Source organism: Vanellus vanellus (genome assembly GCF_965231255.1).
Source record: "Vanellus vanellus genome assembly, chromosome: 1".
Taxonomy (NCBI): domain Eukaryota; kingdom Metazoa; phylum Chordata; class Aves; order Charadriiformes; family Charadriidae; genus Vanellus; species Vanellus vanellus.
Window position 1 is genome coordinate 132,751,229 of NC_138905.1, and position 11,461 is coordinate 132,762,689.

General features: G+C 42.0%; 1 protein-coding gene across 1 annotated transcript in view; it reads right to left on the reverse strand.

Moving 5' to 3' along the window:
* The window catches only part of POLA1 (DNA polymerase alpha 1, catalytic subunit), a gene marked incomplete at its 5' end in the record, with an annotated part of 206,111 nt that extends 196,095 nt beyond the window's left edge, over positions 1-10,016 (reverse strand). Inside the window, 10 exons of the mRNA XM_082488513.1 lie at positions 1,090-1,268; positions 2,176-2,344; positions 2,585-2,780; positions 3,837-3,935; positions 5,413-5,475; positions 5,730-5,845; positions 6,632-6,712; positions 7,210-7,306; positions 8,272-8,396; positions 9,986-10,016. Of these exons, the coding sequence (XP_082344639.1) occupies positions 1,090-1,268; positions 2,176-2,344; positions 2,585-2,780; positions 3,837-3,935; positions 5,413-5,475; positions 5,730-5,845; positions 6,632-6,712; positions 7,210-7,306; positions 8,272-8,396; positions 9,986-10,016 (1,156 nt within the window). The remainder of the gene's footprint in view (positions 1-1,089; positions 1,269-2,175; positions 2,345-2,584; positions 2,781-3,836; positions 3,936-5,412; positions 5,476-5,729; positions 5,846-6,631; positions 6,713-7,209; positions 7,307-8,271; positions 8,397-9,985) is intronic.
* Positions 10,017-11,461: the final 1,445 nt, after the last annotated feature.

The following is an 11,461-nucleotide window of genomic DNA, read 5'->3' on the forward strand; positions in this document are numbered from 1 at the left end:
ATCCTGAAAAAGTCATAATGAGAAAAGAACACTCCTTGCATGCGAGGAACAGAAATCCTTTCATAATTATGTTCCATTCAGCAACCACTGACTTAGAAGACAAAAAAAAAAAAGAAAAAGAACAATAGTGGGGTCTTTAAAAGTCGCAATTTTATATTAGAGCCATTGATTTCATCAAGATATCTATGAATATTACCACTCCTATCACCAAGCTGTTCAGCCCAGCACAGTCTCATATTTAAGTTTGGCATCCCAAGTCACAACAAAAGGTGTAACAGATAAACATATCTGACTTAATGCTTACAGCATCAACCCAAAAAACCTTCAACAACATATGGAAGAACCTTCTGGTAAACCTACATGAAGCACAAATAAGAAACCCAAGATCCTAAAGCTGCTGATGAAATGAGAGGATGGATGGGAATTGCTTAGAACAGATGTGACACGACTTCTTTTGTCAGGGCTGAGAACAGAATGCTGCAGTTTTGAAGACAGTAAGAGCCAGGATTCATGCTTCAACCGCACAGGTATCTAAGAGATGTTAATACACAGACAATCTTCAAGATTTAGACAGTTTGAATAAAGGGATCTAGACAGAGCTTTTATTTTTCAGGCCACCTTCCTCCCTTGATAGGCATGCCTTTCCTTTGTATAAAATCACGCAACTGCTATTGTACAGACCTTCTGTGGATTTCTGGTGGGTTATTAATCACCAGAATTTTAAGTTACATTTTCGGAAACAAGAAGAAAGCATGCTCAATTGTTGTATCACCGAGTAGGAAATTAACACTATCAGCTTACTCCTGGAGGGCACAGGGTTTTAAGAAGGCCAGTGAGTCACCAACACCGAGAAGTGCTAGTAGCTCCCTTTGTACCTCCCTACTACTATACCAGACCAAGAGAACATTCTTACTTTGCCCAGTCATAGTGCCCTGCACTGAGGACTGGGCGTGGAAAAACAAGAGATCAATGTACAAGTTATAAAGCACAGAGAGACAGGGTATCTAGACGTAGTTTTGGCAACTCTGAAAATCCCAGTTACATAGAAAGAATCAGAATGGCATTTTCTGCCTTTAACTGAATAGTTACCTGGCTGACTGTACTGATCTTCATAAGCATCCAGCCAATAAAATCTTAAGACTTGATCATCATTTTCCCCATTCACAAGTGGAAGGAGGTTGGGGTCCACCTGAACTTCTGCACCTACTAGATCAGCTTCATCCTCATCAATTCTGTCCCAACATGAGATATCTGGGAGAGAACAACTTCTGCAGGGTTTGCAGAAGAAGAAAGAAACAAGAAGTAAAATTGTGCCTTTGCTATAACCACCACTGCTTCACTTTATTTCAGCCCTATATTCTCAGGCCTTTTATTACTCTTTCCAGTTCTGTGCAACATTCTCAACAGCTGGGTTTCCTCAGATTACTTCTAATAAGAAGGATGGAGTGACAAAGAGAAACCCACACACAAGTAGGGTTCTTTACAACACACAGGCTTTGAAAGTCATTTGCTTGGTATTTCAGCCTTGGTCATTCAAGCCTTTACGTAACAAATACATCCATCCATCTGTACAAGTTGCTCAGTGAGAACAACAGATTATTTCAAGAAAATTACTTTTTCAGTCATTAAATGTTTAAGTCTTTTTGATTAGTCAAGTATTTTACAGTTTAAAGGTACAGAAACATATGATTCAAGATTATTCTGAACAATAAAAAAAAAAAAAAATTAATGGGGAAACCCCCCCTTTTCCCCATTTCCAAAGACCAATTTCCAAGACTGTTAACCATGTGAAATTACTTTTAGCGACAATACTTTTAAATACAACTAACATTATGAAATACCTTCACAGTGGCTTAGAATAAGCATCATTAGCAGTTCCTCATTTTTGCTTATTGTCATCAAAATTCATTATTAACACCCACACTGAGCCACCTCAACGTACTGAAATACATGTTATGTTATCATGTGCTAAATCCCAAGAACATCAAGCATTTTCAATTAAGTTGGTATCAGCATGTTCAACATTACCATTTTTAACACAGCTACAAAAGAAAACCACATTGCATAGCATTATCATCATTCTGTCTGTATCGCAATTATCTCATTGGCAAAGACAAATATGAAGATAAACCTAAAGCTTATTGGTGGAATAAAAAAAAAAAAAGAGATTCTTACAAGACAGATGTCTCTTTCTTCTCTGATTCCAGCTGCTCTGCCTCTTTCTTTTCAATTTCCTTATCTCTCTTCAAGCTTTCAGCTGTCTCAGGTATAGTTTCCACATGCTCTGCTTCCATAGGTTCACCAAAGTCCTCCTCATCAAAATCTATCATTCCCTGATCATCATCTGGAAGCATTGCACATAGAACTAAAGGTTTGAGTCATTAAAATGACACACTGTATACTACAGCAGTATGCATAGATAGGCTACTATATGCGTGAATGTAATATACAGTATTAATATACAAACAAAATAACACATTTGAGCTATCTAAGCATCTAACTAGTATAAACTAAGAAGTGTTTTAACACTAGTATGCCATAGTTAAAGAGTTTCCAGAACTGAGGTTTGATTTCTTTTTGATACCTTCAATAGCTTTCTCCTCTATTGTCTTCACAATTCCCCCATTTTCTGTAGCTTTTTGCACATACTCTGTATCCTCATTTTCAGAGACTATTACAGATTTTGCTGTGTAAGTGGGACATTTAGGATGAAACGAAGCTGGAGGAAGAGCTTCCTTTCGGAGATGAGCAGGAACTTTCTTTGATATAGGGGTGATTACCTGAAAGACATTTTAGCCATGAGTTAAAAAAAATTTCTTAAGAGCAAAGAAAGGGACAAAAAAATATAAAAACTAGCACTAACTATTTGCAGAACTAGTAACCAGGGCTAGAGGAAAAGCTCCACATATTTTGCAGCATGACAGCTAAAACTCCTCAAAAGTAAACTTTAAATTCTATAGTATGATTTCTGCTGGGATGTGCTTCTAATGTAATTTTAAGAAGCAGTGTACAACAGGCCACGGTTGACATTTAATTAAGCTTGTGGTTACTTTCACTATTATTCCCACATAGCACTCCTCCATTCCTAAATTAAAACCTCTGTGTCAACTGAATATGTGATGATATGCCTGTCCCCAGGCAGGGACAAAGCCTGGAACACCTGGGGAAGGCCAATACAGCAGTTTACACCTGTTCACATCAGTAATGTCACTTTTACACAAGGTTTCACAAGTCAGACTTATCTACTCTACTCCATTTGTCTGCTACGTACTCTGACCAAATATCTCATTCTATTTCCAGCTATAAAGTCCTCCTCATTTACCAGAACTCTTAACAAAATATTAACTTTCCATCCTTAGCAGCCCATCCCTCCTTTCAGTCCAAAATCTTCCACTAGGGTAAACTATCCATAGCTTCAGTTTTCCACTTCTGCAGAAGATAGGTTTCTTATCCTTTTCCACACCGACAAATACTCTTTCTTCTGCTTACTTCACTTCCCATCATTCTTTCCTTGACACAAGGATCTTTTCTACTCTTAGGAAAAAAAAAGACAAAGCAGAAACTCACCTTCACATGATGCACCTAACATCACAAAAATAGTTTCACCTGTCAAATTTAACAGCTATATACAACTACTATACTACAGATATAGAAAGAGTTGTATTCTGTCTCTGTATTAACATGGCAGAGGAAGATGAAAAATGCATTAAGTTGCACAGTAACATTGCTAAGGAAGCTAATGAGAACAGTAATTTCTAGAAGCAGAAATAAAAGACAAGAGTATTCAAATCAACCAAAATACAGATTAATTCTTATTGATTTTTTTTTTCCTTTACCTTAGGAGTTTGGGACTGCACAGAGAAAGGATTCAGTGGTACTCCAGCAGATCTTTTCCTTTTCAGCATTATAACTGGTGGTGGACTTATCTGAACAGTCTGAATATTGAATGAAAAGAGAAAGTGACAAAAAGAAGAGGTGTTGTTCAGTGTTTTCTTTTGCCTTGGTCAGTAACATTTTCCATCAAAGAGAAAGAAGGCCACCCATATTTTTCATTCTCCAAGAAAACACAACTCCTGATATACAACTCATCCACATAAAAAGTTATCTGAGCAATCAGCCCACGAAGATAGACGCTAGAATTTTTTTGTTAAAGTTTGAGAGAAAGATGGTCATGAATAAGTGAAACAGTTTTCAAACAGTGGGCATTTCAACAGCTAAGCAGGCCTTTAATGCACAAGTATCAGAATAACTGGTGGGATGTTCTTCGTGTCTGCTGAAACAGAGTACTGAGCACACATGCCTTAAGAAAGGCAGAAGTGCTCTTTCAGCACTGTCACACTACAGGAAAACCCATTTTAATTTACTTACATGTACAGATATTTTACACTTATTCTTATCAACAGCTAATAACAAAAGAAATTTTAGAGAACACAACAAAGCCAAAAAAACCAATAGCTAACTACTATTTAAGTAAATGGAAGTGTAATTATTAGCATTATTTCCTCTCATCAACGCTCCACAAAATTTGACAGCATTAAAATCCATTTGCTTAATGATTTGAGGGTTTTTGATAGCCTAAGATATAATAACACTCTATCACATATCATAGGGAGGAGTAAAATCATAAATGCACAAAAATCAATTGAACAACTTTACATTGGAACATCTATACCCCTCTTATTGCTCTGTAAAGACATTATGCTTATTACGATACAACATATTTCAATCCAGTATCTCACTACTACAGCAGTTTCACGGTTTACACATGAGCAATCCTTTCAGTTTTCAGAAATCCTGCTAAGGGGCATTAACTCATTGAAAAGTCATTAATGGTGAGGAACAGCCTCACTTGAGACAGTCCAGCCCTGCTACAGCAGCCATCCTGAACTCCTAACTCCGAGGAAGTGTTAATCCAGTTCTCTGTAGCAAACTGCAGAAAGCAGGAGGCAGACAGAAGTTCAGGCTACATCATCTGCTGAAACAGTCCTCCCTCAGCTCCTTTTGTGAACCCAAACACACCAGATGGGAATATCCTACCGTATACTGCCTGGAGCTTGGTGATACACATATATGACAGACACAATTCAGATGCAGGTAAATCCTGTTACGCTCCAAGCTGACTAAAACCTGAGGCTGCACTAGCACAGGCCCTACATCACATTAATATAACCCATCTCTAATCAGGACCTAGTACTTTTGGCTTATCAGACCAATACAGTCATGCAACTTCTGCATGGCAGACATGAGAGGTAGACTACATACATGCCTGGAATATACCAAGCAGATGTGCTATGGAAGAAATGAATCTTAGATGGTCTAGTTTTAGGATGAACTTTATTTTCTTGTTATGTTCCACAGCAAATAAAGTGAATGGATTAAGGTGTTTCAAGCAGATTTTATTAATATATTTACCTCAGCATTAAGATCTTGAAGAATATCCCCTAGTAAATCATCTTTTGACAGGTCCACAGTTTTCTGTAAGATAACAGATTAGCCAAACAGTTCTTAGTTCTATGTGCAAACCCAATCAGGAGACCAGTAGCAAATGACTAAAGGGTTTCTACAAAACACACACGTTTTCAGGAATACTCCATACATAAGAGATTGTAACAGGAGTTTATGTCTTGCTAGACACAAGAAACTGAAACGAGCCCTTGCTTTATTCCACTCCCACTAAAGCACTGCAAACACGTTAGAAATCTTTAAATTGAAAAAATGTAAAAACTTACATCTGTGTTTTTCTTCCCAGCACTGGCTAGAAACATAGACTTAATTGTGTTTGGCTTTGACACCACAGATTTTTTCACATTCTTTTTATCACCCATAGATGTCTTGCCACCTTTTCCTAAAGAAAAATATAAAATTGTGAATTCTATATAAGAAAAGCTCAATGTTTAAGAGTCCAGCTATTAGCAGGAATAGATAGCTGAGGTAGTCCACTTCTTCCACCTTTACAATGCTGGCTGAAATTAAGCCTAACCATCTTTTATTTGCTGCCAGCTTTGTAACGGCTGTCATGCACACACACAAAAAAGCAAAGCCCTATCAGCACCCCATCTTTCCTAGTCACATCAGAGATGCTCTTTGCATACTGAAGTTCATACTCCAGAAAAAGGATGAAGATACTTTACACGGAGGCATCTCCAGAAAAAAACACAAATGTCCAGGACTTTGGCAATAGGCTTGAATTCTCAACATCAGACTCAACTTCTCAGTTTGCCATCAACTGCATAAAGTTGGCAAAATCATTTGATCCCAGATCTTTAAAATCATGCAACTATTTTAGTGGCAAGAGAGACCATGCATCCTTTAGATACTGGCTTTGGAAACCAAGATCATTCCCAGGTGTACTTGTTCTAGAGGCAAATATATATCCCACAGAAGAGACTAAGCCAAATTGCCCCAGTAGGTGCTGAAGTAGTCAACAGTGATTTGGCCTCAATTTGTGGACCTCTGTCTTCTGCATCACGGAGGCTAAACAAAATCCACAGTCACGGGCACAGAACTACAGAGCTTCAGGTAACACATAATGTGGCCATATTCACCACATACTGATGCCAAGAAGTTGCCCGTTTCAGGTACCTTTTAAAAGCCATGGGAAGACTTTCTACAGTGATCATGCTCAACTTACCTTTCCTATTGGAACCAAGAGCATCATCATCCAGGTCTTCATCAAAGATTTCCCTTCCATCTTCTACGTAACCTATCCCATCTGTAGAAGAACAAATTGTTAAAAATCTACATTTTAAATTCTGTCTTCTGATATTTCTAAATATATTCATAATCCAAAGTTTTACATATTTAAACACTTTTTTCCCTTAAATATAGAGCAAAAGTTATAAATATAAGAAGTTACAAACTACAGCACTCTCAGCTGTATCTTTTATTAGACTAAATATATTACTATGTGTTTAATTAGAAATTATCAATCACAGTACTTCTTTTTAAAGTTATGTCATCGATAACTGGAAATCAAATTTCAAAAGCAATTCCAAAAATGGAAAAATATTTTCATTACCATCCTAATACACTACTATGAGAACAATGCAAAATATTGTTTTCCATATAAACACTTATATTTTTCTTGTCTCCTAAAACAATTTGTAAGAAGGTACTAACTACAACTTACCTCAAATCATGAACTTTATGAAGCTCAATTGAGTTGTAACACTATAATCAAAATAACTTTCCAAATGAATCTTAACTTACCATCATCAACAATCCAGTCATCATCCTGACGTTCTCTGACCATCTTGGAGTATGCTTCCTCATCTATTTCATCATAAACACTTGTGAACTCCTCAACCTACAGTTAAGGTATACAGAAGATTAACAGTTCCCATACCATTATATATTAATACAGGTCATTAGTAAGAATATAAAGTTCCCAAGAAATGCATGTTTTCATACACTGTTACACCGATCACAACTAGTAAGAACAAATAGTAATTAAGTTTCTTTTTTTTGGCAGTGACAAAAGACAAGTTGTCAATTTTTACAGTTATCACAGTATACTGAAACTCAAAATCTACTGAAGCACTGGCAGAGATTTCTTTTGAAACTGACTTGCTTTATTGCTCATCTCACATTGCAAAACAAAACAAAAAATAAGCCAAAATTCCTAGCAGTGGAGACTTCTGACCTTTGACTCTACTCTCAAACACCAAGATGAGCTCAGTGAAAACAAAAGTGATTTGATGTGCCCAAGCATAATGCTGAAGATGCTCTTCTGTGCCTCAGAGTAAATTTGCATGTTAATGACCTATGCACTTCAGGCTTCTTGAGATTTATCCACCTCAATGTGGAAGTCACTTCCTGTTGGCATTACAATTAATTGGGCGGTACCAATGTTACACTGCCAGATTTCAGTTCTACCAGTTAAATACTTGAATTTTGGGTTCTTTGTGGAAACACAGCATTATCAATATTAATATTTAAAAAAAAGTACTTCCTATCATAACATTAATTATGCAATAATATTTTAAAAGTTGGTCATTCCCTGTAGGATAGTTATCAAGCAATATCAAGCATGTTTGACTTGCAGTTGATAAAATTGTTTTAATTTTGAAAACAGAAAGAAACAAATAAATTATATCAGAAACCTGCAAAACAATTACAGTTACATTCTGAATAACATACATCATTAAAAAAAAACCAGCTGATATGAACAGCAGGTAGACTTTGTTTCCCATAACTTTTAGGTATGCATAAAGGGCAGTTAGGCATCTCAGCTCACATTCACTTTTTATTAAAAAGATGAGGAATTTTCACCTCATATTTTATTTTTTCACCAGCTTTGGCTTTTTTCAGACGTTCCAGTGCTTCTTGCTGGCCTCTTCTAGACTTCTTCTCTCGTCTAGAACGTGATGCTGCAAAACTTCCAGGCTCATGCATAGCTGCAATTAATTAAAATCAAAAGAATTAAGTTTAGTAACGAGTTGCTGTTATCTGTGGTATTTGGTGTTCAGTGATGTATTACTAGATGGCTGCAGTTTTGTTAAAATCAACACAAAGACCTACTCAGCTAAAAGCACAGTCATGGATGGCTCTAGATAAGCCAATTTTGGAATTACATTGAAGGCATGGTCTCAGACAGACACAAAGATCAAACACACTTTGTGTCAGTTCACATTCAGCAAGAGGCTACCACCTAGATTTCCAAAGCACCTCTCAAATCTCATCAACCCATATCTGAAAAGGATCCCCCCACTCTTTCCTTGGGAATTTCCAGCTCCTTTTATTTTGCATGTCTCCATGACAACTCAGGAACAGATAGACTTAGAAAAGGCCTATATCGCTACAAAGCAGTAATTTTTTTTAGGCTGTTTCACAGTGTTTAAGAGTGCAGCTAGATTGAGACAAACTAGTAATTTGTTGACAGCAGAAGACTGCCGCCCCATTCCCTCTTACACTTTCTTCCCTTGGCAACACTCCCCCCGGCAAGACGCTTCCTCTTCTCTTAACCTTTTTCTTTCTCTTGATTTTGGCGGGGGGGGGAGGGGACGGGGGGACAGCAGGAATGACACACATTTATCTGACCACAGAGAACAAACCGTCCCAATCCAACTTATGACAGCAGACAACCAACCCCGGAATAAGACGAATGGTTTCATGTGGTGGGCCGAATTCCCCCCAGGCTGCAGGAAGAGGAGCCCCACGGCAAGCGCAAGCAGCCAGGCCAGGCCAGGGGAGAAGGCCGGTCCCTTCCCGGTGACAGCAGGAGGCCAAACTGTTAACAGAGCTGCACTGTGGCGGAGACAAGTAAGCAAGGATTTGTATCGCTCAGGGCCGGGATGGGCTGAAAAAAAGGAGCATTTACGCTCTCTGGTACCAGAGGTTGGAAGATCCGCGAAGACGTTAACACTTTGGGTGCATTTACACGAGACTTTCTCTCAATGTTTCGCGTTTGCTATAAGCCAGCGCCTAAAGCGACACGCTCCTCTCCACACAAACGTTATTTTCACCCCCTGGCCGGCCGGTGCGTCCCCCTCCCCCGGCCCGGCCCGGCCCGGCCCCAGCAGTGAGACCTCCGGGCGTCCCCAGGCTGGGTGAGGTCAGCCCACGCACCCACCCGGGACAACCCAGCCTCACCCCTGCGGGGAAACCGGCGCGGGGGCGCGGTGTGGGGCGGGGGGCAGAAGTGGCTGCTCCCGGCTGTAAACCCCCCACCTCCCCCGAAGCGGGAGAGGGTCCCCCCGCTAGAGCAGCGCAGCTGCCGCCCCGTCAAGCCACCCCGAGGGCCGGGGAGACGCGGGACCCCGCGGGGAGGGACACGACACGGACAGACCCCCTCAGACCGCTGCCCGCCCGCCCGCCGCGCAAGCGCGCACCCAGTGCGCGCGCGCTCTCCTTCCCCCCCCCTCCCGCTGCCCCCCACCGAAAACCGAAACGATGGCGGCGACAACAGCCGCCCCAGGCTCCCCCGTCGTCGTCCCACCAAAGCAAGACCCGACTTCCCCCCTCCCCCCCCCGCAGGGGCCCTCACCGTCCCGGCTGCCAGCACCGCTCTCGGCCATGGCGCCCGCCCGCTCCGCTGGCGCCAAGGCTCCCGAAAGTGGCGCGAGACGGGAGCCCCGCGAGCCGCCGCCGGTGCGGCAGCCAATCAGCAGCCGCGGCGGTTGCGGCTCCGGCCGCCCCGCTCAGGGGGCGGGCCCCGGCCCCGCCAGGCCGGGGCGAGAGGAACTGAGCAGCGGCGGCGGCGGCGGCTGCAGGCGGTGGGGGAGAGTGGGGCGGCTGCGGGAAGGGGGCTCTGTCCGCCTACCCTCCCGAGAGCGGGAAGGAAGCCCCGGGCGAGGCGGAGCCACTTCCTGGGCGAGGCCTGGCAGCGCGTGTGGGCCCGGGCTCCGGCCGAGGCCTGGGCTGGCGGCTCCAGCCGCCTGAGGAGGTTTGCGGGTCCGGACCAGGCCCACCCCGCCGCTAGAGCCGCAGCTTTGAAGTCTGTAGTTCGGGCCCGAGAAGGGGTGCGAGGGCGGCAGAGGTCAGCGCCGTGCCGCGAGTTGCGTGGTAGGGGTCTCCAGCGGGGCTGCCACCTGCTGCAAGGGTGTAGGGGCCCGTAAACCGTTGTGGTATGGTACCTTAGATGGGGCAAGATAGTGTAAATGCACGCTCCTCAGTCGAGAGAAGGTAGTGGTTGATGTCAGTCGTCTAAAAGCTGGAACTAGGCTGCAGTGTGAGGGTCAAGGACAGCATGCAGCAACGTTTTCAGCAGAGCAGTAGCAGCTGGGAGAAACAGACATTTCACAAACTGTTTTAAGCAACATATAACCAGAGGAGCTAGGAGGGTGATCGTGACAGCCTATAAATAACATCCATAGCAGGCACGGTTTTCTTTTCACATATTTAGAGTAGGTATCCCAGGGCTTTGACCAACCTGGTCTAGTGGGAGGTGTACCTGCCTGTGGCATGGGGGTTGGAACTAGATAGTCTTTAAGGTCTCTTCCAACTTAAACCATTCTATGATTCGTTATCCTCTTGTCAAAAGTTTCGGGAACTCCTTCAATAACTTACTCCCAAATCTTTTCAGAAACAGGTAGTGGTTGGCCAATTTAGTGGCAAAATAGTAAGCGGTTGCCCTCCTATTTCGCAAATCCCTTCACCTTTTTTTTTCCCCCCTGCTTCCTTGATAGACATGAAAAAACAGATTTGGACTGGGTTTCTTAAGAGGCTGAGTGCATGGAGGGCTCAGAGAAAAGACCTGTTAGCTTTTGCCTTGTATACACCTGATTTTGGCAGGGTGAGGTGGTGGAGTATGTTCTGCTCATCTTGATTCTACAGAGATACCTTTGCTTGGATGTGTCAAGTATTACACACCAGCCTTCAGCTGAGGAGCAAGAGCTGTGTCCAGAAAAAGATACATTTCAGTTTCAAGTATAGTTGGAACTTTTTTTAAAAACCTCAACTGAAGCTTTACAAGTCCTCTCCTCTAAAATGGCTTAGATCTGTCTGCCTGTGACTTCATTAA